The sequence below is a fragment of the Sphaerodactylus townsendi genome, linkage group LG07 (assembly GCF_021028975.2).
Source record: "Sphaerodactylus townsendi isolate TG3544 linkage group LG07, MPM_Stown_v2.3, whole genome shotgun sequence".
Lineage (NCBI taxonomy): Eukaryota > Metazoa > Chordata > Lepidosauria > Squamata > Sphaerodactylidae > Sphaerodactylus > Sphaerodactylus townsendi.
In genome coordinates this window covers 68,788,664-68,815,993 of record NC_059431.1, presented here as the reverse complement: position 1 = coordinate 68,815,993, position 27,330 = coordinate 68,788,664, and the positions used below count along the sequence as shown (strand labels likewise).

General features: G+C 42.1%; 1 protein-coding gene across 10 annotated transcripts in view; it reads left to right on the top strand.

Annotated features, from left to right (window-relative positions):
- Nucleotides 1-27,330, top strand: part of LOC125436451 (aminopeptidase O (putative)) — a 235,445-nt gene that overhangs the window by 91,723 nt on the left and 116,392 nt on the right. For 9 of the 10 annotated variants that reach the window (XR_007245061.1, XM_048503443.1, XM_048503441.1 and 6 more), the window contains exon 11: nt 10,354-10,414. Coding sequence is in view for 9 of the 10 variants with exons in the window: in XM_048503443.1 (XP_048359400.1) it covers nt 10,354-10,414 (61 nt within the window). In the remaining variant the exon portion in view is untranslated. Of the gene's footprint in view, nt 1-10,353; nt 10,415-21,008; nt 23,005-27,330 lie in introns of those variants that run through there. The other variant, XM_048503446.1, reaches the window with a different exon arrangement.

Below are 27,330 nucleotides of genomic sequence, written 5' to 3'. Positions count from 1 at the left end.
CTAGATTTTGGACTTTCTCCAAGCAAGCTGTGGAGAAGAGCAAATCCAACTTATTTTGCATGAAGAAATGAATTCTATTACCATCTCCTTTCACATAAAAGTTATTATCGAACAACGATCTGTCTTGAAGTGGAGCTGGGCGAGGTCATGCATTTTTAAAGAATCAGTCCACCAGGCTTTGGAAGCTGGCCAATCTATTGATGAGGCATTGTGCTTTGGAGTAAAGAATAGCTAAAGTTTTAAGGAAAGACTCGCATCCCCGATTTCGTTATTCAAAAGGAGTTTCAAATTTGGAACTAAGATGGCTCAGAATGGTAAACATGTTGAATGACTCTTCTATCTTGGTGAAACGTATGTCTCCGAGATGTGTCTGTCTCTGTTGCCTTTTCATGCTGAAGGTCAGGCATGAATGGACTTCAAGGCTTAAGGCTGCTTTGTGGGAAAAGTCTCTCACATTAGTGGATACTACCTCTAGTAAGTCTTCAAAAAGAACTCATACACCTTCAGCCTCTTCAGTCTTTACGGTTCTCTCGGGCCATCTTCTGACTTGGCTTTGGTGGCCATACTGGCTTATTCAGTGTCTCCTATTAAAAAGGCCACTTTGTAGCATTGAATGCCAGAGTTGTCTTGATGCCAAGATCCTCCGGTTCCATATTGTCCATCCCCTCAGTGTTGTCCATTTCAATCTCCTCCTTGTTGGAGTCCTCTTCATAGTTGTAGTCAGAGTCAAGGAATCCCTCATCAGTGCTCCTACTCCCCTCACTGTTAGTCATTGTCTCCAGTCATGGACTTTGCTGTCCCTGCCTGTCCGCAACTTTTCTGTTGTCCAAGGATAACTTCCCCTATGTTCAGCAGACGATATTTCTCATTGAAGGAGATGATGTTTTTGAAGTCCCTCTGGCTGCCTTAGAAATAGTCAATAGTGGTAACTCCTTTGTCTTGTCAAGGTTTCCACCATCGTTGCCAGGAGCAGCAGTGGCGTAGGAGGTTAAGAGCTCGTGTATCTAATCTGGAGGAACCGGGTTTGATTCCCAGCTCTGCCGCCTGAGCTGTGGAGGCTTATTTGGGGAATTCAGATTAGCCTGTACACTCCCACACATGCCAGCTGGGTGACCTTGGGCTAGTCACAGCTTCTCGGAGCTCTCTCAGCCCCACCCACCTCACAGGGTGTTTGTTGTGAGGGGGGAAGGGCAAGGAGATTGTAAGCCCCTTTGAGTCTCCTACAGGAGAGAAAGGGGGGATATAAATCTAAACTCCTCCTCCTCCTCCTCCTCCTCCTCCTCCTCCTCCTCCTCCTCCTCTTCTTCTTCTTCCACTTCTTCTTCCTCTTCTCCTTTCTTCTCCTTTCTTCTTCTTCTTCTTTCTACTTCTTCTTCTTCCACTTCTTCTTCTTCTTCTTCTTCTTCTTCTTCTTCTTCTTCTTCCTCCTCCTCCTCCTCCTCCTCCTCCTCCTCCTCCTCCTCCTCCTCTTCCAATTCATCCTGCTTGGGGATGTTTATGCCTGAATGCACTCATGCTTTCTCTGTTTCACATGTCTTCTTGTCATCCAAGATCAACCATCCAAAAGCATTTGACATCCAGGTCCAATGTTATATCTGGGCACACTCCCATGCCTTCTACTGAAGATGACGTCGGAGATTTATGTCCAGTTTCTCCATCAGAGGAGGAAACCCCCCCCCCCCATATATTCATTTATAAACCCAAATAAATTCCTAAAGTTTCAATATGAGGCTAATGTTTATAAACATAATATGTAACATTTTAGATTGGTTATAACCCCACACACTTTTGGAAAATGTGTATCAGCTGCAGTTACTTTTTTTACATTGAATGTTTGTACTGTGAATCCCTACCTAGATGACTGATTGGTTGTCAGTCCTTCTTATCTGGAACATGGCTTGGCTTTCACTTCCCAAACATTATCTATGCTGGGTTTGTTAATTAAAACAGAACATTCCCATTTACAAACTACACAGAAAACAGAGTTTATCAGTATTGGATTCCATCTCACAAAAGGTTTATCTACCATGTGCACATTTCAAGTCTTTAGTCATGGGGAGGGGGGGGGTGAGGTTGGTAACATATTCCAAAAGGTCATTTGTATTCAAAAACTTTTAGGATTTATGGCCTCTACTACCTTTGTTATTCCACATGCTAGACTGAATATGAGATGTTTTCAAAGATGTTTACCTGATATTGATTCTCAGTGTCGTAACCTCTCAATACCAAGAGCTGTTCTTAACTCCCTACTTTGGTGGGTGTCTCCAGGCAACTTGTTTAAGGCTGTTCACTTAGGTACATTTCCTCATGACCTCACTGTTTACACAGATGCCTTTTAACAGGTTGGGGGCTTCCTGTAAGTCTCTGTGAGTTAGAGGTCATTGGATGGAAAGCGAGTTTAGGATGCATATAAATCTTTTAGAGATCCAAGTGGTCAGGTATGCTCTTAGATCTCTTCAGCTACAGTCACAGGAAAATATCTTCTCATCACTGGGGACAGCTCAGCTGCCAAGTGTTACATCAGCAAAGGAGGCAGTACTGTTCCAGGTCCATCTGTGCCAGGACCTCCTGATTATGGCAATGGGCCACACAACGTTTCCCTGGCTGCCATCCATGTGATTGGGAAGACCAACACCACTGCAGTTTTCCTCAGCAGGCGGGTCCCTTTCACTCACGAACTCTCAGTATTTAATTACCATTTTCTAAAAATGGGGATTCCCTCATATAGACCTATTTGCCACCAGGGCCAATGCACAGTGCTCCCTCTTCTGTTCCAGTACAGGAATGGATAAGAGATGCTTTTCACCTACATTGGTTGGGTCATCTCTATTATGCTTTCCCTCTCTTCCATCTTCTTCACAAGACCATAGCAAAGTGGTCAGCAATAATCCTCATAGCCCCTTATTGGCCAAAGAGGTTTTGGTTTTCCACGATGGTCAGGATACCTCAGGGTGATTCCAGTAGAGGACAACCTCTTCATTATACAGTCTGATCTCTGCCACAATGTCCCTTCCTTGCACCTGATGGCACGGCTAATCCAGTCAAATGCCAGCTTTAGGCGGGTTTGTGCAGGTGTTAATAGCATTGCGAAAACCCTTCACATGAAAGACTTATGATTCCAAGTGGACATGTTTTCTCCACTGAACATAGTCCCAAGGGCAGCCTGAAACCTGTCCTGACATTTTTTTGGTATTTGTTGTAATTAGAAGATATGGGTTTGGCCACTTGTACTATTAAAGTTCATTTTGCTGCACTGTCTGCATTCCACATACCTGTTGGCCTTCATTCTGTATTTTCAGCACCTAGTTCCAAAAGTTGTTTGAGAACCCTAATTAACCTTTTCCCTGTGCTTAAAACTTCTTTGTCTTGGTTTTGCCACATATTATACATAAACCTTTTGAGCCATTGGCAATGTCTGACTTGACTTTTTTGTCTTATAAGGTTGCCTTTCTGGTTGCTCTCACCTTGGCCAGGAGAGCAGTTGCTGTCACCTTGGCCAGGAGAGCAGTAGAGTTATCTGCTGTCTGAGTGTATTCGCCATTCACCAGGTTTCATCCTGACAAAATGTTTCTGTATCCTAGCTTAAAATTTAGGCCTCTGGTGGTGTCCCAGTTCCATAAGTCTGAAGACTACCTGTTTTTCCCAAATCCTCAGTCTACAAGTGAACAATCATTCCATGCACTAAAATTTAGAGGTGCGGTCCTTTTTTATTTAATTTGTACAGATTCTTTTGGACAAGACAATCATTTACTTATCTGCATCAAGGGTCACAAGAAAGGCAAGACTGCTTCTTCCCAAACCATGCTGAGAGCCATGGTACATGTGCTTGCTACTCTCCCATGCGGGCCTGCACTGAGGACCCAATAATGAAAATAAAGTTGCACTTAACCTGTAATTGTTGTTCATTGAGTGTCTTTTGTGCAGGCAGGCATCCCTCCCTCCTTTCTCTGATGTGAGCTACTGTGTCTTATAATGATTCTCTTCCACAGCGGTGAAGGGAGATGACAGGGAGGAGTGCTCTCCCCACCTCTTTTCATATGACTATTCAAATGGGAAACCAGCCCCATCTCTGCTCTGGAGGAGATTGAGAGAGCGCTCTAAGCACTCGAAAGCATCTAGAAGCCTTCTGGTCAGTTCTGCACAGCTGGCCTGTACCTGCACAGTCCCATGCGTGCATGCACAGAAGCAGTGATGTACATGGCCTAAATGGTGCCTGGGGCATGACTGCCTCCCCATGCCCCTTGGCTCCCCATGCCCCACCTTACCTGGGTCCCCAGGCCCCACTTACAGAAGCCAGCAAGGAGGGTGAGGGTGGGGGCAGCTTGGCCGTGCATTGCAGAGGCTGGGACAGCAGGGTGCCTTGGTGGGCATCTCAGGCAGGTGCTGCGGCGGCCCACTGCCAAGCCCTGCCTCCCTGCAGGCTGACTTCTGCTCTCCCCAGATACACGGGGGTCGAAGGTCAGTGTGGGCATGTCCCTTCTCCCTCTGAAGCCTTGGAGGGAAGACAAGGTAAACAAACCACGCAAACAGGCAGCGCATGAAAGTGGCACCCTCACGCCGGTGCCCTTTGTACGGTGCCATTGGGCAGACTGCTTTCAAAAAAACCCTTGCTCATTGAGCAAGTTTTGAAAGCAGTGTTTTCCCGCAGTTTGGGGGGGGGGTGAGCATGGCGCTGCTGCAGTGCAGCAGCGGCAGCTGTGCAAACAGTGCCTGAGGGGCGGTGTTTTTACCGTCCCTAGGGCACTGTTTTTGGCCTATGCAGAAATGGCCTAAGCCACAAAGAAATGTTTTGCATCCATCATAGGCTACCATATTCATTTGCGGAAAGAGATTTTTAAGCTGAAGCCTGTAGCATTCTGCTTCAGTATGGTGCCAAAGTGCTTCAGGTGCAGCTAATTCACCTTACTATATAGTATTGATCCATCCTTTCCTTAGAGGTTTTGGACCCTTAAGTTACTTTGAAAGGAAAACTTCTTGTTTGGGCCTCTGTATTTTATTTAGTAATATATATTTATAGAACTTTATCCAAAATGTTAAAGGAACTAATTCCTGTTCTCCCCTATTGAGTACAAATTATTGGTTGTAGATGTTGACAAAAGTTAACATAAAACGTAAATTAATGTTTGCTAGCTGGTCTAATATATTCCAGATTTCTAACCCCCTTTAAAGATGAAGCAAGTCATGATATTCTAATAGCTGTATAAGTTTTCTAGTCCTTTTTCAAGATGAAAAGCATAGCATGATATTCTAATACCTATTTAATTTTCTATTGGCCATAGGATGTAGATTGGCACTCGTCTATTTAGATTTACATTTCCTACAACTTAAAATGAATTGCTAATTGGTCAGCCAACATCCAAAAAAATGCAGCTTTTTAGTGTTTAGACTGTGGTACTGTCAGTTCTTTGAATTGTGTAGTTTTTGCATGGGACAGTTTTACAATATCCTAAGATGTTTTGTTTGATGCAGAAAGTAGTCAAGCCAGTATGTCTGGGCATCTGGTTTTGAATATCATATACTGCATGCACAATGGTCTGGGCAATGCTGTACATCTTTTGTACATCATTCTCTTCCACTCTTCATTTAAGCCTGTGACTTAAACAGCAAGAAGTAAAACAGATTATCAACATTATTAATATAATACTGCTTTGATGACATCACTTTGGAAGGGTTAAACTAATATCTACATGCTATTTATAGCAAGCACTTTAAGTTTCGTACTTGCTGTAAGGAGTATGGCTGTGCCTCCTTGTTTACAGTCATAACTTTATAAGGAACAATCCAATTTGGACTTGCCATGCATCAAATTGCAGGAAATGAGTTGGCTTTCAGATATTTAATATGCTTGAAATAACTGAGTGGTATATGAGAAAGGTACTGCAGTCTAGAGCCGAATTCTAGTGTTTTGTTGCTCAAGCCCTTAAAGCAATTCAGCCAGCAAAAAGTTCACTCCATTTCTGTGATGTTTAGTACCACAGAATCTTCCGTATATTTTGATGTACAGTATTTTCAGTTTGGTTCATTATTTTCAGAACAAGAACAATTTCTCCAAAGTGGTCTCACATCACACATTGATGTGTGACCCTGAAAATGACCTTCAGGAACATCTTTGAGGGTGGCATCCACCCATATTCTCTTTGTGTAATTCATCTGGGATTGTTGGCTGATTTTAACATGAACTGACAAGTAAAAACTGACATTGTTGCTGGCCTACTATGCCATGTCATATTCGAAGGAATCCTAGCAATTACACTTTGTTAGAAGTGTTAGCCTTCTTCACAGGACTGTAATTCCAAGAGTTGCATACAATCACAACTACAGATTAGTTTGTTGACTGTATGTAAATGTAAATATAGCCTTTATTAAGTTTCCTCTCATTAAGGAATTATGACTCTGCAGCTTTTAGACACCATACTTGGGGTTCTGATGATACAGTCTGGTTCGTTTTTTATATTGAAAATGCATTGGCTGTGAGTGAGCTTCAAGCTGTATGTGACATGGGAGGGCATGTGGGAAAAAGTTTCATTCCCCAATACTTTGCAATCCCCCACAGCTCTTTGAACTAAAAGATTCCAAACAAACATGGGCAATCTTAATCATGTATCTTTTAATTTGGCCCCTAATTACTAGGGGTCCCTCATGTTGGCAAACAATTATTATTCCTGTAGTTAATTATTATATTTTATCCAGAATTATTGCCCTTCATACCAATTGCTGAGGAAGAAAGATAGAATTCAGTGGGAATATCTCCTAAGGATGTAGCCTGACTTTTATAAAAGGCACAAAAGATGTTTTGATGCCACAGCCTTGTAAAGAAACACATTCTGTGCTTAAAACCTTTCTCTCAAATAATGTTCCTCCTATTGCACAGAGCTAATGGAGAATATAAGTGTCTGGGAAAGTGCTGAGTTTGTAAACAAATGGTAGAGCACAGCTCTTTTAACATTCCAGGAAATGCTTTTTACTTTTAGCTTGCCTTATCTAAATATTTATGAAGAGGCAAGGTATTTGATGTGCGGGAAAGACTTTAGAGAAGAGATACAGAATTCAGTTGCCTTCACAACTCTGTTCAGAACTTTTCCCCTTTGACTTGATCTAAATGATCTCCCTTGTATGTATTATACTTTCATCCACATTCTATTTTGTACAGGACTTCATTCATTAACTTTTAAAAAAGGTATACACCTAAGATATTTTTCAGACCATACATTAAAATGTAAAGTGTGAATGCAACAAACTGTGTTGGGGCACTTGTGTCATATTTGTACACTTGACAGAGGAGAGCTGGGGTTGGCTGCAATTTTTCACTGATGGTATTATGTCCAGGGGCTAGTGCAGTGGAAAGTAATGTGTCATAACTGCAAACGTCTACTGCTGATCTCTGTTCATCTACCTTCTTTTCTCCCAGTTTCAGGAGGCATGGATATGGGAACCCTTGCTGCAGAAAAGGGAATGCAGGAGGGAGTAGCGTAATAAGCACTCCGCTCCTACCTGTTGCTTCTTTTCCAAAATGTATCCTCCTCCAACTGTCTTTGAGACATTCAGCACAAAGCCAAGTTCCGAGACCTTATTCTGTCACCAAAAGTTTATTTGAGCCCCAAATGTCTCTTTCCTTATTTCCTAATTGTAGTTGTGTTAAGTCTTGGACCTTGAACCAATAAAACAGACTCTGGATACTTGATCAGGATTGTTTATTGAAGGCTGTAAGTCCCTAGCTAGAGAAAGCCAGCTCTGGGGGAATCTGACTCTCCTAGGTTGTTATACCTCTGCTGAAACCCCCCTCCCTTTTACCCAACAAAAGTGTGAAGGAGTTTTTTGAAGAGGCATAGGCACCTCAAGGACACGAGAAAGATATGCCACCTGCTAAGCCTTCCCTCTGCTGTTCAATGGACATCCTGTTGTCTGAGGCCAGAAGGCTTCTCAGGGTCATGCCTACTTATCTACGATCGATGTGAAACTGTAAACATCAAGGAGAGAGGTATAGGGAGGAAAGGAAGAGCCCCTTATACATATCAATCAGTATACATACCAATCAGAGCAGACATCAAATAGTGTACATTTGAATACCCAGTCCCAATCTGCTTTGGTCCTGACAAGTTGATTCTCTTAGTCCCACAGAAGTCAACAATCCTCCTTTGAACAGAGGGTTGACCTAGATGGCCTGTATAACCCCTTTCAACTCTGTGATTCTGTTCTGGATTTCAGTAAAGCTTTTGACGGGATTCCCCATGATGTTGTGATGGTAAACTGGAGCTCTGCTGACAGACTCTCAGGATAGTTAGATGGCTACGAACTGGTTGGAGGATAGTTAGATGGCTACGAACTGGTTGGAGAACTGCACCTAAAGAGTGGTTGACAGTGGCATTTCATCTGCTTGGAGGGAGGTGTCCAGGGCTCGGTTGTAGACCCGGTATTTGTCAATATTTTTTTTAATGACCTGGATGATGGGATGGAGGCACTGCTCATTAAACTTGCAGATGACACCAAATTGAAGGAGTAGCAAACAACCCAAAAGATAGAAATAGAATCCAACAAGATGTTAATACACTGGAAAAGTGAGCTGATGTGGTACAAGGTGCAGTTCAGCAAGGATAAGTGCAAACTTCCACATCTGGATAACCAAAAAAGTATGCATACTGACTGGGAATGCAATTTTCGGTAATACTCTGTGTGAACAAGATCTTGGGGACATGGGTGGACTCTAAGCTGAATATGAGAAAATTCAATGTGATGCAGCAGCTAAAAAGACTAAAGAGATTTTGGGGTTATTAACAAGAACATAAAAACCAAATCGCAAGATGTCATAGTGCTGCTGTACATCACATTGGTCAGGCCACAGGACTCACTTCAAGAAGGATGTGGACAGAATGGAGCAGTTGCAAAGGAGAGTGCCAAGGATGATCAGGGGCCTGGAGACGAATCTCTACAAGGAAAGGCTGGGGGACTTAGGAGTGTTCAGTCTGGAAAAGAAGAGGCTGAAGAGGGACATGATTTCTTTATTTGAAAGGCTGTCAATTAGAGGAGCGCTGTGAGCTGTTCCTGTTGGCAGCAGAGGATAGGATTTAATGGGTATAAATTACAAGTGGAAAGGTACTGACTGGACATTAGGATTTTTTTTTTACAATAAGAGTAGTTCAGCAGTAGAATCGACTGCCTAGGGAAGCAGCAGCTGGACAAACACTTGTCAGGGATGATCTTGGCTGAATCCACATTGAGCAGGGGGTAGAACTGAAGGGCCTATATGGCCCCTTCCAACTCTGTGACTCTAGGTGATGAAATGTATTAGATCAGATAAGATCAGATCTAGTTAGTTCCACTTTTTAATGGAAATTTGCATGTCCCCACTTAATTAAAAATAGCTTATAAGACTATTTAATCATAAAGAAGGGATCGATCTCATCATTGCCATTATCAAACTTGTGTTCTTGATGTTTTGTGACGTGGCCAGAAGTGCTATGAAAACCTAAGAAAATCATTTGAACAGAGTTTCTGTTGGAGGACGCAAAAATAAATATGTGGGCAGTGATAGCGCTAGAGTTGAGTCTACAGGGTTCTGTAAAGTCCTGTCACCTGAATACAATTCTTGCCCTACTGAATGCAGACCCATCAGTCTTTCCCATGTTTGCTGTAGTTCAACAGTGTGTTGTGATTTGTCTGTCAATCAGTGCAGATACCCAGACACTCAGTACATCAAAATTCTTTTAAACATTTCCATAATTTTCTTCTGCCGCTATTTGGTAGACAGATTCAGAGGCAAAAGCCTGCATGTGACTGGCAGTTTCTCTTTCCAGCTCCTCATCTCCCCTTCACAATTTGAAAGTTCAGCTACTTACCGGAAATTTTAAAAATAATTCTGGATTTTGCCAGTTCTCAGCAAGTTAAATAACTTAAGAAACACTGACTTGAAAATCCTTTGGAAGAGCATGGTGGAACTTAGTGTCTTACGTTAGTTTCTGATTCAGACAGTTTTAGCTGCCTATTTCTGATTTCTGTGTTCAGTGTTTGGCTCCTGTCTCCTTCTCTGGGAAACTGAAGAGGAAGAGCTGCACAAAAAGAGCTGCAGAATACCTGTTCATTCTTTGCATCAGTTTCATCAGTGTATTTAAGCTTCTTAAAATGTACCTTGTCAGCTTTCATAAGCACTGAATTCATCACTAGTTTTCTAGCATCCAGAGTCCAATCTGCCTTAAATTTTCAGGTGTCATAATCTCAGATGGTATTAATTAAAAAGGACCAAGACAGAATGAAGTCACTGACAAATCACTTCTTAAGTTGCATACCTGCTTTCTGCTTATGTGTTCCCCCCTTCGTACATGTTCCATAAATAAGGTTAATCTTTAATTTTCTTGAAAGGTATGGGCTATCGGTTGAAAACATCTTCCAGAAGTGGCTTGACTGCTCAGGAATCCCAAAGGTAAATGCAAAAGAACTGAATAGAGTCCAGATTTATGGATTTCTTGAGCATATTGTTCAAATTACTAACTATACTGTAACAAGTACAGTATAAAGTAAAATCCCGATTTTGACAAAATCCACACTTTGCCTTTATAATATGGGAATCAATCTTTATCAGTTGCAGATTTCATTTTCTGTTTTCATCAAAGAGATGCTGCCAAAGGGGAAAATATCTTCAACCTCATTTTATTGCTAAACGTACTATTCACTGGAATCTATTAAGATATTGTAGTGACATTTCACATATTGTTTAAAAAAATGAATACATCAGTTTTGTGAATTTATTTTGGCTTCGGGGGAAAAACTTAACTATGTGTATTTTTGAATTGACTGTTTATATTGATAGTTTTTCAAAAAGGTTACATGGGTTGCAAAAGGTTGTACTAGGTATAGACTCTACAAAAATAAAATATAGGTTTTATCCTTAAGTATGCTGATATACATCATAGTGAAGGTGGGATTACAGATTATTTTCTGCAGAGCCTGTCTCAGGGTAGCCGGTACATATGCAAAAGCAGATTTCTGCTGGATCACACATGAGAATGGGTACTGCGACCGACTTGACTGCCACATCCACCACTGAATGTTTTGCACATGATTCCCACTGTTAGATTAGCAATTCCAGACAAGATAAGCAGAAGTGTCCCACGTAAGTAAATGCAAACAAATGAACGCGTCGCACACAGGCGTAGGTGACTGGCATGGCCATATAATTGTTGGAAGAATGCCTGAAGATAAAAATCCACAGTCCACTGCTTTGTACATGACAAGTCTGGTGTAGTAGTCAGAGTGTTGCACTAAAATCTGGACGATCCAGATTCAAATCCCCACCTGTGCCATGGAAGCCCATCAGGTGACCTTGGACCAGTCACACATTCTCAAACTACCCTACCTTACAGGCTTGTGGTGAGGATAAAATGGAAGAGAGCAGAAAAATGCAAGCACAAAGGTGGGATATCAATAAAATTAAAAATTTATATTTTTGGATCAGTGCCATTATATATAGTGGTTTTTTTTAAAGAATCACACAATGTAATTATTTGGATCTACTGTAGTGTGGGTACACGCAAACACACAGCTGTGTGTAAGAGAATTATGGGAGAGGAACACTACTGAACAACCTGCCTCTGAACTTGAGAGCTGGGATGGTGTAGTAGTTAGATTGGCAGACTAGGTCTTAGATAGAACATTCAGGCTTGTATCACTGTTGTACCACAGAAGCTTGCTAGGTGACATTGGCACAATCTCTGTGTATTCTGCCTCACAGTTTTTTACTGTGGGGTTAAGATGGAAGAGGGAATGTGATGTAGCTTTAGTTTCCAATTTGGGAGAAAACCAAGATATAAATAAAAATAGAATAAGTACTAAACACTGTCACTTAAGGTGCTTATTGTTGCATTAGATCTTTTCATGTCACATCATCTGATGAGGAGGCCCCTTCAGAAATGCTGCAGCTTGTTTTGTAGAGTTGTACATTTATTTATTTTTATTGATAATTTGATTTACAGGATGCCCTTCCTCAAATGAGCTGAGGGCTTAGATCAATCTAAAGATGAAGAAAAAATGTTCAGTTTCTTGTTATATAACAAGTCTCAACTGAAAAATTAACAGCTACATTAATACTATTTGAAAATGTTTAATCTGGTTGCTGTTCTAGTATTGTGCTTTGTGGCTTACAACCCAATCCACAGTCTCAGGTGGCTGTTCTGCCATCTCTAGAGGGCTTTCTGGTATCATATGGAGGCAGAAATCCTACCCCCCCTCCCTTCAATTCCTGCTGCCAGAAAGCCATCCATAGATTCATGCCTCCTGTAAGGAAGATATAAGTCCTAACCCTGGGACATAACATAACTGGCTGCAAAGCCTGGGTAGAAGCCAACTAACATTGGATCCACCCCCAGGCATGCCTCTGGCACACCCCTGCTGCATCAACAGTGTCAGCAGTGGAGCGGGTGCACTGACAAAGCCCCCAGCCCCTCATTCCAGAGGGCTGTGGCATCTGTCAACTGCTGTGTTTGTCCCTCCACTGGGATAAGTGCCCCAGGAAGGGCAAATCCACTGATGCGGGCCTGTAACACCTTCACAAGACAATTTGCCCCTCCCCCCAGATTGGGTTGTTAGACTTCAAGAAAGATATGGGAGGGAGTGTTGAGTGTGATTGAGCAGATAGTACGAAAAATGCTCCAGCACCTGCCAGTAGATCTTGCAAACAAGAGGACTGGATCAATAGGTTTATCTCTACAAAAACTTTATACTCTGCTGTTTTGCACATGTAATCACTAGTATGGCAAGAGCAGGGGCTTCAGCTCGTCCTATCTAGGCAGCTATGGTCCCTGCTTGCTTGCCTTTCTGTTCTTTCTGATGCTGGGCCTGCAAGTCATTGGGGCAAATGTTTTGCTGCAGGCAGGCAGGTAGCACAGCAGATGGGAGGGTAGTGGCTGGCAAATGCTGTATTTGCCTCCACTTCAGCGATAGGCACTGTCTACCATTCCATCTTAATGTGTGCACATTGCAGGTAGCACACACACACATACACACAAACAATAAGACAAAAAAGGAGAGCTTCCTGATCATGATTTGAGATCACTTGACATCTTCTGATTTAAAAGTAGCTGAAAGGAGATATGATTTGTATGGGGGTGTAATCTGGGGAAGAGAAAATTAACCCTTTTTTCTTCCCATCATTTCCTGGAAAGAAGCCATCCTTCAGCAGCTGGTGAAAAAGATAGACAACCTTATGTTCTAAGTATAGGAGCGTCCTTGCTATTTTGTTTTTTCTTGGTTGGATATTAGGTTGGATATTAACACTGTCTACAGCCTTGTAGCTGATCTCTTGGATTTAGGTCTGCTTATCTTGTATGCCTAACTTAACATGGTGAGGGGATTGTGTAAGGGTTCGAGGCTCTGTCAAGAGGCTAAACTCCTCGCCAAGCCTCTCAAGATGGAATGATCACAGCTGAGACATACTGTGATGGAATGATCACAGCTGAGACATCATACTAAAGAGAACAGACAGCTCAAGTGGTGATGGGGGGCACAGGAATCCTTGAAGGGTAGCTACTGGGCGGTAATGGAACAGTAATAATACTGGCTTAGGCTCTATCATAGTCATTGGCTGTGCCACTTCAGTTAACTTTGGATTGTACTGCACAGAAGAAGGCAATAGTAAACCACTTCTGATCATCTCATGCCTTGAAAACCCTATGATAAGGCAATCCAAAACAAGAGATGTAGTGCTGGAAGATGGAACCCCGAGGTCGGATAGCAGTAAGTCAGCTACTGAAGAAGAGCAGAGGAGAAATGTGAGTAGCTCTGTTCTTAATGAGGAAAGAAAATTAAAGCTGAAAGGATGTTCAGTTGTTGATGTGAATGGATGCACAAGGAAAGTCCAAAGTTGTCAATACATATAATAGGAACACTGGAATGTGAGAAGAATGAATCACAGTAAATTCAAGAAGGTAAAATGAGAAATGGAACATTTAAATGTTGCAGTCCTAGGAAAGAGTGAACAGAAGTGGACCGGATCAGGATCACAAAGAAATGGAGTTGCTTCTAATAGGTGCAATGTAAGACAATTGGGGGTATAATGCAAAATCTGACCAAATAATATTAATCAGATTTCAGGGAAAGCTTGTCAACATAAATAGGTTACATAATCAAAACCAGGAGATTTTGTCTGCTAAATCAAACCCAGGAGCTGATTGTGGTACAGATCATGAATTGGCAATATTACAAATTAGTATAAAGCTGAAAACAACAAAATCCTCATAGTGCCAAAATAGAATTTAAGCAACATTCCTGAAGAATTTAAATACCATTTAAAGAACTGATTTGCATTGCTAAGTTCAAGTTAATGTGAACCAGAAGAACTAGGGGTTGAAACCAGAGCTATTATTGTGAAAGAATGTGCAAAGACTTCCTGTAGCCAAAAGGAATGAACAGTCTTGATGGATGAAACACTTAATTAAAGATAAACAAGAAGAAAAGTGAAAGTGACAGAAATAAAATCAAAAGTCTAAATATAGCATTCCGTCACCTGCCATATAGAAAAAAAGTGTGAAGTAGTGTGCTTACGCTAACCAGTGTAAAGAAACAGAGGAGAAAAACAAAAAAGGAAAAACAAAGATCTGTTCCGTAAGATCCAAGAAATCAAAGGGAAATGGAAAACACAATAAAGAGAAGATGGTGATAATACACAGAACTATAAAAAAGATGAAATGTTCCTTCTAAGAACAATCTTTTGAAGAAGTACCTGCAATTTTAGAAAGTGAAGCGAAAGTTGTACTCAAAACATTTGGGAGAAACAAATCACAGGAAATAGCTGGGTGTCCAGCAAAGATGCCCCATACTCCCACCCCCTGTCAAGAAGTCTCTTGGTCAGCCTTCCCTCCGGAGCCTCGAGTGGGAGGGAGACAGGTAGCAGTGTTGTTTGCACAGCCATGGGGGCAGCCACAGAGGGAGTTCAAGCAGGCCTCAGTTCTGGCACTGGTGGCAAGAGGGTGCCGAGAGTGGAGGAGGTGCACACAGCAGCCTGTGGAGAGTGAGTGAGGAAGCTGAGGGTTGCAGCAGCAGGAACAGACTGCAGCCCCACCAGTTGCATGGAGGGAGGAGGTGGGGCTGCCCCCACCACTAGAACCACAGACAGGAGTGTGCCTGGAGGCGGCTGGTGGCAGCTGCAGCTGGCTCAGGCCAAGGGAACTGAGGCAGCCTCATCAGCTACATCGGCCCAGGAAGAGGAGGTGGGGAGAAGGGTGGGGAGGACATTTGGTGCAGCTGCTCTCCTGGTAACTGTGGGAAGGAAAAGGCAGATTCATGGGATGAGGAGGGGATTGTGGATGTTTCTCAGGAGTGAGATTAGATCAGGGGAAGGAAGATATATTAAGGAATTAATCCTGGATGGTTGGGGAGGAGAGAGCTGGAGAAGGGAAGTGTGAGTGTGATCCAGCAGCTCAATGGTGGCAAGAGTCCCAGCAGGGACTGCAGCCCAATCTGAGGCTTGAGGAAAGAGTTGGCTACCCCACAGGGGCATGGTGCAAGGGGGAGCAGTCCCCTGGGAGATGATGGGATAGCAATAGAGTTATTTTAGTTCACAGAAATTGAATCCATCAAAATATTGACAAGAATATCCCAACAAATTTAGAAAACTTCCCTCAACTTGAAAGGGAAAGAGCAGTATAGAAATTTAATAAAAGAAAACAGTGGCCTTCAAACTGGAAACACTCAATCTATATTCTAATTAAAAGGAGAGAAGAAAAAGAGCAGCCGTGATTAAAACACAGCCGCCATTTCTGGCCAGGAAGGCCTGGCAAAGGGTATCTGGAGCCTCTGCCCTGGATGGGATGGAGGCAGGCATCAGGCAGGCCCCTGGGCAGGGCAAGCCAATGATGTCGCGGAAGGGCGGGGCAGGAACCTTATAAGGCCCTGCCCTCACTCCCTCCTTTTAAACTGATTTGTTGGTAAGGGGAACTGGGGAGCTACCCCTCTTTGGATAACCTTCCTAAGAGGTTTTGGGGTGAAGCAAGCCAAGGGTCAGGACGCCCAGAGGGGGCTACTGAGGCTGGGCCTCTTTGCAGTAAACAGATCTTCAGCAAGGGGCCTTCCTCCCAGCTGAGCACCACTACTGCAACACAAGGTTGACATTTTTCCTCCAATAGTCAGGTTGGAGGAACGGCTCACTGAGGGACAACACTTGGGGCTGCCCAGAGTTCAGATCAGATCCCATGCTGTGCCTTATGCTTCTTTGCATCTGATGTCAATAAACGGTTTGGCTATGGCCAAAATTTTTACTCACAGATATGTGTGTTGAGTGTTTTGTTTGGGGGACCCTGAGCAGTATCGATCCCGTCCTCAGGTGGCATGAAAAGAGAAGAGAGACCATCAAAGACAGCAACTAGACATTCACATTAATTTCTCTTATGAGAAAAGTGATATTCAAAATCTTACAACAAAGACTATTACCATTTATGGAGTGAAAAATACCACATGTTCAAGCTGGATTTGGAAAAGGAAGAGGAGCTAGAGATCATGTTGCAAATTATGTTGCTTACTAGAGCATACTAGGGAATTTCTGAAGAAAATCAGCTTGTGTTTCATAGATTGCAGCAAACTTTTGACTTTTAATTGTATGGATCATGACAAACTGGTTTTAAAGGATATTGGTGTATCACAATCTGATTGTTTTGATGCACAACCTGTGCTTTGGAGAAGAGACTACTGTTAGGATAGAATATTGAAAAACAGAGTGGTTTCCAATTTCAGACAGGGATCTGTTCTATCTCATTGTCAATTTATATGCAGCACATATAAGAAAAGCTTCATTCAATATAGATTGTGGTGGAAGGAACATTAACAATTTGAGATTTACAGATAACACCACATTACTGGCAAAAAAACAATGAAAACTTTAAATGATTACTGATAAAGGTTAAAAAAGAGTGCCAAGGCAGGATTAGAGCTGACCTTCAAGAAGACAAAAGTAATGACTATTGGGGAATTACTCAATTCTAATGTTGTCAGTGAGGAAATTGAAATTGTTCAACATTTTCTGTTCCTTGTCTCCATCATCAACCAAAAGAGAGACTGCAACCAAGATATCAGAAGGAGATTGAGACTGGGAAGGGCAGTCATGGAGATCTAGAAAAGATCCTTAAGTATGACATTCCCCATACGTATGTATGGATGCTAAAATTGGACAGAAAGTTGATAGGAAGAAAGTTGATTTATTTGAAATGTGTTGCTAGGTGAGTGTTTTATGGGTACCATGGACTGCCAAAAAGACAAATAGGTTGCAGAAGCCTGATTTCTCCCTAGAAGCTAAAATGATCATAAGAAGATCACTACTTCCGGTGGGGTTTCCGGTGGGGGAAGACGCTCCGCAAGTGGCGGAGAGTTGGAGTTTGCCGTTCTCCTCCTTTTGGGGGCTCGAAACTGGAGCTTCTAAACTGGAGGGCTTCTAAACTCAAGTAAAAAAGGCAAGGCTCATCTGTGGGTCGGGTTGTGGCGAGACGGCAGGCGCGCTTGGGAGAGACGGAGAGGCGCGCTTGGGAGAGACGGCGGCCTTCTCCATTTTTCCAAAACTTGGGAGGGCGCAGCGCTCCACAGAGCCGTGAGTCATAGTAGCCGGGAGGCGCAGGAGTTTCAAACTGAGGAGCGGCAAGCGAGTCCCAGTTTCATCGGAGGTTCCCTCAAGGCCTCGGCAACGTCTCAACCCCCCCCCCCTCGGTAATGTCTCAACTCTTCAACTCAAGCCATTAGGTTTTAGCTTCCCGGTCCCCAGGAAGGGATGGCTGCGCGGGAAACTGCTGCGGCTGGTTGCTTTCCCTCAATGTAGTGTGGATGTTTTGTGTTTTGTGTTTTGTGTTTTTGTGCTTCTTAAACATGCTACGTGGAGCAAGGAGTTTTTATAGTCGGCAAGTCTTAATACAAATTGGACTGAAATGTGAAATGGCTATTACGGAAGATTTCATATGTCTTCACAATATACCGGCAGAGGCAGCTAGGACCCTGGGGGAACCCTGGATTACAATTCCTGGTAGGAGGTTGAGACGAAGGCGGGATAGAAGGAGGAAGAGAGGGTGCCGGGCTGGTGTTTTTACTAAGCTGGGAAGGTGTAGTTTCAAGTCTGCACTTCCAAGCATTTTTCTTACTAATGCACGATCTCTTATCAACAAAATGGATGAATTAAGACTACAGACTGTGAAGAGCAGGTTTGGCAAGAACAGCTGTGTTTTATTAATTACAGAAACCTGGCTTCACTCACACATTCCTGATGCAGCAGTTGAGCTACCTGGTTTCACTTCTTTCCGGCAGGACAGAAGCAGTAAAGATTCTGGCAAGCAGAAAGGGGGGGATTAAGTCTCTATGTGAACAAGAGCTGGTGCACTAATGCAAGCATCACAGGGGGTCACTGCTCAAAGGATTTGGAAAGTATGACTATTAGATGCAGACCCATATATCTGCCACGGGAGTTTAGTGTGGTTATCATCATTGCGGTATACATTCCACCTGATGCTAATGCTGCCATAGCTTTGAGCTCTCTGTATAACATTGTTGAAAACCAGCAGAAAAAGCATCCTGATGCTGTGCTCATTATAGGAGGAGACTTTAATCATACTAATTTAAAAACAGTGCTCCCTAAACTCTACCAGCATGTTAGGTGCCCTACTAGAGGAGCCAATACATTGGATAAAGTGTATACCAACATCAAGGATGCCTACAAGGTGATACAATTACCACACTTGGGTCAGTCAGACCATTTGTCACTGTTTCTGGCACCAGCATATATTCCACTTGGGAGGCGGGTGTTGCCTGTAATAAAGACTGTAAAATCCTGGCCTGATGATGCCTCTAAACTACTTCAAGATTGTTTTGAGACAACAAATTGGGATGTTTTCTACCACCCAGATCTGGAGGAGTATACCACTGCTGTTCTGAGTTATATCACCTACTGCACAGACACTCTTACTGTGGATAAGCGCATCTGGATTTACTCCAACCATAAACCCTGGATGACAAGGGAGGTTCAGCGACTTTTGCATGACAGGAATATTGCTTTCAGATCTGGTGATGAGGCAAAATATAGTGCGGCGAGAGCCAGTCTCAAGAGAGGCATTCGACAAGCCAAGATGAGTTATAAGAGAAAAAATTGAAGATTATTTTAATAATAACAACATGAGGCAGGTGTGGCAGGGGATTCAACAAATTACCAATCATAAACCAAACAATGACATTTCTGTGGATGGGGATTCTTCTCTGGCAGAGGAGCTAAATCACTTTTTTGCCCGCTTTGAAACAGGTCTATCAGAAGGAGATGACACACAGCCACTAGGTGATTGCAGCTCACACCTCACTGTGGAGGAACATGAGGTGAGGCAAGTTTTGAGGGCTGTGAATCCAAGGAAGGCTGCTGGACCGGAGCTAAACAACTGGCTGGTGTTTTTACTGGGATCTTTAATCGATCTTTATCCCAGTCCACCATCCCATCTTGTTTGAAAGCTTCCACCATTGTTCCACTACCAAAGAGATTTCCTGCTGACAATCTTCAGGATTATAGACCAGTGGCACTCACCCCCATCATCATGAAGTGTTTTGAAAAACTGGTCCATAGGCATATTAGTTCTTGCCTTCCAGATACATTTGATAAACATCAGTTCGCATATCGGACTAATAGATCTACGGAGGACGCCATTGCCATTAGCCTCCACACAGCTTTGACGCATCTGGAACAGCAGGGGAATTATGTGCGAATGCTCTTTGCGGACTTTAGTTCCGCATTTAATACAATCTCGCCACAAAGACTGGTGACAAAACTTGTGGATCTTGGACTCTCACATTCAATCTGTTTGTGGATTAGGGACTTCTTGTCTGGAAGTTCCCAGAGGGTTAGACTGGGAAATCGGGTTTCCTCAGTTCTTACTCTAAATATGGGAACGCCACAGGGCTGTGTGTTGAGTCCTTTACTGTTCACCCTTTATACATATGATTGTACTCCTGTCTATCATAGTAACACCATTATCAAATTTGCTGATGACAAGTCTGCCTATCGGAATGAAGTGGACCGACTGCTCTCATGGTGCAGGGAAAATAACCTGGTTCTTAACACTAACAAGACAAAGGAGCTCATAGTGGACTATAGAAGGAATAGCTCAGAAATTCAGCCCTTGACTATAAATGGAGATCAAGTGGAGCGGGTGGCTAGTTTTAAATTTCTGGGCGTTATGATTAAAGAGGATTTGACCTGGGGAGTACAGACTGCCGCGGTGGTTAAGAAAGCCCAGCAAAGACTGTACTATCTGAGACTTTTAAGGAAGCAGCAACTGGATGGAAAACTCCTGGTGTCCTTTTACCGCTGTGCTATAGAGAGTGTCCTAACCTACTGCATCTGTGTATGGTTCTCCAGTTGCACAGTGGCGAATAGGAAGGCGCTCCAAAGGGTGATCACCACTGCACAAAGGATTATCATCTGCCCTCTCCCCTCCTTGGAAGAAATCTATAATGCCCGAAGCCTAAATAAAGCCCAAAATATTCTGAGGGACCCGTCTCATCCAGCACACTCTCTTTTTAAACTGCTACCATCTGGCAGACGATACAGGGCCCTCAGAACTAGGACAAAGAGGCTTAGAGACAGCTTCTACTCTAGAGCTGTGGCTATGCTAAACTCCGCTGCTTCATATTGATGTATTTGGGGCTGTGTAGGGATGGGTGGAGGATGATGATGTATGAGTCTGAAATTGTGTGCATCGAGGATTGCTGCTGTAAATTTCGTTGTGCGTGCACAATGACAATAAAATGCTTATGCTTATACTAGAAAAGACAATAATGTTTGGAAAAGTTAAAGTCAGCAGGAAAAGACCTAACCTAAGATGGATTGACTCAATCAAGAAAGCCACTGCCTTCAGTTTGCAAGATCCATGCAAGACTGTTAACAGTAGGATATTTTGGAGGACATTAATTCTTAAGGTCACCATAAGTTGGTAGAAATTTGATGGTACTTAACACGCATATATATAGATCTTGTAAATCTCATTGGTATCCTCGTCTTCTTCCATGCGCAGCTTCCATTTGGTACATAGCCCTGTCTTCTTTACTATCTTCCCAATCCCAGAAGAGTTTTGCTCAATGAAGAATGAGGTCAGTCACAGGGTCCAACTGAGGCCAGTCGCAGGGTCCAATATATAGGCTGTGGAGTGCCAGCACATGTGCCATCAGCTTGAATATGGAGCCTTGGCAAGGAAGGCAGTCTGTGTCTCATAGTGCAGCAGTTACAATATCTTTCAGAGCCCATCTTGACAGTAACACTTCACTTGAGGAGCCATTCTTACTTTTACACTACTTGTATTAACCATATTCTCTCATATTTAGTGATGTACATCTGTAATATTTCTGTGCAATAATAAGATGTGCTCTCATGAAACGTGTTGTGCGGGAAGGGTGTATTTTGGTATATCTCTCAATTTGCTTAAGACGTCTTCTTCTGCAGTTATGAATGCACTGTCTTTTTATTATATGGAAGAATGCAACACACAGCAGAAAGTCTGTCTTCTGACTGGATCACAGTAAGGCTTTTCCTGTGCACAAAATGATGTGCGTGTGCAGAAAAGTAAACATTTATGTCAGACACAGAAGATGTCAAGAGGGCATTTTCCTGAAACCTGCTGTGGCTGGGTTAAATGAGGTCAACTGCATTGTTTTGTTGAATTTGCTGTTTATCAGATCAGGATGTACTGCAGCCTCAGAGGTGACTCACCACGGGACTGAAGCAGCTTTCCATCCTCTACTAGGCTAATAGTGACTTCATACCAGCAACTTCAGTTTGTAAGTTTAAATGACATGGAGCAGAGTCAGTAACAGCTGATTTTAGAGCTGGAAAGCACCTATTAAGTAATGGTGGGGTCGTGCCTGCTCAAACACTTCTGGAACATATAATTCCAGCATCTCTCCCCCCTCCCCCCCCCCACACACAATCTTGCTCAAGAGAAAGGGCTTTGTGCTTTAATTGAATCAATAGTTTCATAAGCCTTCATTGATGAACAAAATTTGTTCCCATTCAGCATAAATTTTTGTCTTCTGTCATCTGTTTACCACTGTAACACCCAAAGTAAGTAATGATGTTAAACTATGCACAATGATTGCCATGATCACTTGAGGCATTTCTGAGTTATTTAAACAAGCCACAACCCAACCCAGTCACAGCCACCCAACAACCGTTCAGTTTATTGATTTCTTGTCCTGCTCAGTGATTGATTCTGTCACCCTTGCTCTAAAGGAATCTCTGCTAATGAGAATATTGCTATATGTGAGATTGCTATCATCCTACTTAATGTGAATGTGATTAGCAGTAAAAGAACAATTACAGAGTAAAAAAATCAGATAATTGGCACTCCAAAATTTTATTTTATCTTTCCAATGCTGGTTTTATTTCTTAGATGAAGATGTGTGTCAAAGTTATTCACAGTCAGATAAATCTGTATGCTAAATGTGCAGTTGTTCAGTTCCATGTTCTGTAGCTAGATTTGAATTGATAAAACAGGTAAATGGCATTTCTCCAAATAGCAGACCTAAAACTGCTTCCACTAAAGCAATAGTATTTTGTCTATAATCTTTATATTTCTTTTTAATGGGAATCTATAATCAAGCTGTAGTAGTTGGTTATAAATATTTTCAGCTAATGGCTGGTTTTGTTTCTGGCTGTCTTTTGGACATTTTAATGTGAGCAGAAAAATGAATTATGATTGAACTATAATTGACTATTATTTTCTAATTATGGCTATTTGGAGTCTGTCTTCCAGACTTCAGAGAATACATTCATAAAGCAAGGAAAACTCTTAATTTTAAAAATGATGACTTGACTCAATAGGCATATTTTTGTTGTTTTCAGTTTATTAGATATTTATTTACTATATTTTAAAATTCCTGATGAGGTAAAAGTCTTGTTCCAACACTGGTCAAAAATGTTTGCAGTTTTTTTTATTCTGTGAGGGTACTTGGTGGATGGACTGCAACACAATGTGTTACAAAGTGTAATTTATATGCAATTACTAATAAACTGGCTCAGCCAATTTGTCGTTTAGTAAGAATGCTTTTGTATACATCTAGAGAACAGTTATCTTCCCATGTTTTTAAGTCTATATGGTGAGATGCAGTCATCAGAGAAGTAAAAGTCCTTTTGTGTCAGCACTATTGCTGAAATCTAGAGTTTGGTATTTCTTCTCAGTCTTTCTCATGCCTTATCTCAAGGACTTGTATTTTGAAATGATATATCTGCAGCAGATGAGGAAAATGAAATTGATGGGACTACCTGAAAACCTTCCTATTTTTAGAGGTCTAGAATATGTACAGACCAGGTACATATTCTAGACACTGGCAATACAAGCCTACTGCCTTGTGAGCATATCTTTATAACGAACCATATAACACAGCCTTGCCACTAAAGCTAATGTTATTCTGCTCAGTTCCTCTCATGTCTGGTGTTGGTCAGGAGAGAAACCTGCTAGTCAATTGATTCTGAAACTTGAGACCTAACACTTTAAACTAATTTTGACCTTTTCAGATTGCAGATTCATTAATTAACCTATGTCATTGCACTACTCACTGGTAAACTATTGTTACCACTGAGAATGAGTCTACTGGATGTTTGAGCTTGTGCAATCCCTTCTTGTTCTCCCTTACCTAACTAAACATTTTGCTATCACGAACAGAAAAATGATGCTTTGTGCCTTTCCCACAAACCATAATTAAAATGCTGATTTGAAGAATTCCAACAGCTTGTCCCCAAAATGGAAAGCTTGAATTAACTGACTGCACACAAAGGAAGAATGGGCTATATGAACATTTAAAACCCCTTGTCATTCCTGTAGTTGGCAAACCATGACTTGTTGTCATGTCTCAACCAAGCCACTGAATTTAGCATATTAAAGCTAGAAATCTAGTCATGAGAACATGTTCCCCCTCCAAATAAGCCTACATACTGGATCCTTAAGGTGTTATTTATGGTAGCTTTTACTAAAGCTTAAATATCCGTTGTGGTTTGCCATTTTACTGTTAATCATACTCCTGAACACAAAAGCTGTGTTATGTGTGGAATAGCTGAGTTTATCCCTAGTAGAAAGGAGGTATGTTTGGTATCTGCAGAACAATAAGAGTTTGCTGCCTGGCTGGCCAATGCTGGATCAAGTTCACATTCTCAAGCTCCCACTCTTTCCACCTACAGATGCAAGGAGTGGAAGCAAATTGTGGGGAGGAAGGGTCCTTTCTTGCACAGGGATGTGAGCTAACACTTTCCTAATATGGGTATAGCTGAGCCTGCATAATATTAAATGCCTATTTTAATCTTTGTCTAGCATGCGTGAGCACACACACACACACACACACACACACACACACACACACACACACACACACACACACACACACACACACACACACACACACACACACAGAACTTAAGAAAAGCAAAGAGATTAGCTACCAATTAACTCTCACTCTGTTTTCTTTGGCTATCCAAATCAAACAAAACAAGATCAGAAATATGTTGTCCCGAAATACTTCTTGCAGAATGTTATTTTTCCCCAATGTACTGAATTCCTAACACAGATACTCCAGCTTATTCAGTTGGGTTTTTTCCTTTTTAAACATACAGTATCTTTTAACAGTTGAACAACAAATGCTTGGAGGAAAAGTAAATTCCCAGCCACTTAGCTGTTAACATGCTGACCACTAAGGTAGCTAGAAGTCAGGATGGTGATGAGTAGTCACCCCAGGTTCCTAGCACCTGTTCTCACTGTCCTAAGAAGCTTTAAGAAAGATCCATTTGGAATATCTGACTCTCAGAACTCAAGCAGCAGAGGTCCACTGGGCAATGTCTGTGCATTTCAGAGAAACTCATCAGATGCCCATTTACAGTAAGTATTTGTACTCCACCCTTTTCTATCTCTTCGCCAACATTTTCAGTCTCAGGAGACTCATGGTATGCCAATAAAAGAGGGCAGCTGAGTTCACTTCAGACAGCATGACCTTCTTAGTGTATCAGTGCTGAATGTTTTCAGCATTGAAGATCCTTGATGGATTGAAGCTGGAGCCAGTGTGGTTACAATAGGTATAGAGATGCCTGCCAATGATGGTGTTCTATTGATTCAGGAGATGTCATTAGCTAGCTAGCATAGCTTAAGGCTTTCAAAGCAGATTAGCTCATCTTTCTTTAAAATTTATAAGTGCCTCTGCAGTTGTAATGGACATCTGTTAAACAGAGGATAGCTGGATTTTTATGCTTGAGACAGGACTAGCTAAAGCACTAAGGCAGGCCGTATGACCATATGTGAATGAACACCATGTTAAATCCAGTGGTTTTACTAAAATTTGTAAGCAGGACTACAGTGAAAGTCAGCAGGAGATTGTGGCAAATATAGATGCAGTATTTTCCTCTAGAGCACCCATTATAAAATGTTTAATATAATATTTTGTTTATATCAATTTTATTCTCCCTTTTACCTTAAGAGCCGTCAAAGCAGCTTACTAGTGGTATAAAATAGAAAAGGACATTTAATCCTATCACAGTGAGTGGCTAGTGTTCATTTATTTATTTGAACAGCAATCCTGAACAGAGTTGTTGTTGCTGTCAAGTCACAGCTCACATAGGGCAATTTTGCAGGGTTTCCACGGCAAGAGATGTTCAGAGCTGGTTTGCCATTGCCTGCCTCCACCTAGGGAAGTTGATATTCATTCATGGTCTCCCGTCCAAATATTGCTGCAATAGTTCATGTGCACACATCCAGTTGTGTTTGCACACTGATCCCCCCACTATTAGAAAAGCAGAGCTGGAGTAGATGCAGTTGTTCTGAAAGAAGTAGCTGTCTATTTTAAAGCTCAGGACCAAGTTTTGAGACCATAATGGACTGGCTAAGGATTGTGTCAGGTTCACTCTTTGACCAGTGGAGTCCTAAATTGCGTTTCTCCCTTCTAAATCCATTATTCCATTATTTGTTTGTCTTCTACTCTGCCCTTTCCCAACAAGTTAGGCCTGGGGTGGCTTCCAATAAACATTCATACAATTAAAATAAATAAATGTCACTAAAACACAATAGCCCTTAACCCAACAAGGGGTCCAGTCAACAGTGGCATATTTACCTAGGTGACATGGGGTACCCTATGTCCCCAGGCGCCCCCCTAAGGGGGGCACAAAAATTTCAGGTTCGTTTGTGTGTTTTTTGTATTTTTTTAGTGGTTTTTCACTTTTCTTCCTCCAGGGGGTGCAGTTTTTAGGCTAGCAGCACCAAAATTTCAGGGATTTTTCAGGAGACCCTCCTGATGATACCAACTAAGTTGGGTGAGATTTGGTTCAGGGGGTTCAAAGTTATGGACTCCCAAAAGCAGTGCCCCCATCCCCCATTGTTTCCAATGGGAGCTAATAGGAGATGGGGCTACATCTTTGAGGGTCCATAACTTTGGACCCCCTAAACCAACCTGGGTGGGATCATCAGGAGAGTCTCCTAAAGTTACCCTGAATGCTGTTAGCTTAACAATTGCACCCCTGACAACAGGCATCCTCCACATTTCCCCAGATTCTCCTTTTAAATCCACCCCCTTTGGCATGGACTTAAAGGGAAGACAGATTAATTTTTTTGGCCCAGGAACTACAAGTAAATTGTCTCCTTATGAGTGAAGTGCTCTTTGTGGGATATATCAGAACTACCACTGAAAAGGCCCTTTCTCATATGCCCACCTTGGTGAGTTTCTTTGATTACTGGTACAGTGAGGAGGGACTCTCCCTGTAATTCCTGGGTAGGAACATATGGGAGAAGACAGTACTTCAGATATGTTAACCCCAAGCTATGCAGGGCTTTAAAGGACAGGTTCTGTCTGTGATGCTTGATGTGTGATATGCAAGTGGTATGCCATAGTCATCAGGGTGAACATGAATGTGCAAACTGACACAACAGAATCAGGGGGATGTAGCTGAACATAGACTGGAACTGATTCCAGAATTCCTGTTCCTTCAAAACATGACTGGCTTGGGTCAGTCACAGTCTTTCTGGTACTAATCTACTTCACAAAGTTGTAAGATTAAAAGGAGATCCATATATGATGCTGGGAAGGATAGCTAAGTCAAAATGAATTGGTCTTATCGCAGATAAAAATGCAGGGAATCTCAAATTTGATAAATGTTTTTTGAAAAGGAGCTTGCTGAACCTATTTTGGCTACAGAATCAAATGGTTGTCATGCTCTGACAAACACTCTTATAATTTAGGCAAATGCCACAAGATGACAATGGAAAAAAGTCACTATTTGGTGTAAGCTTGGTCATCCCTCTACACCCAGGTGCCTAACAATCCCCTTTCCTTTACATTTGATGATTGACTTTTCTCAGCTAGCTTTTGCTG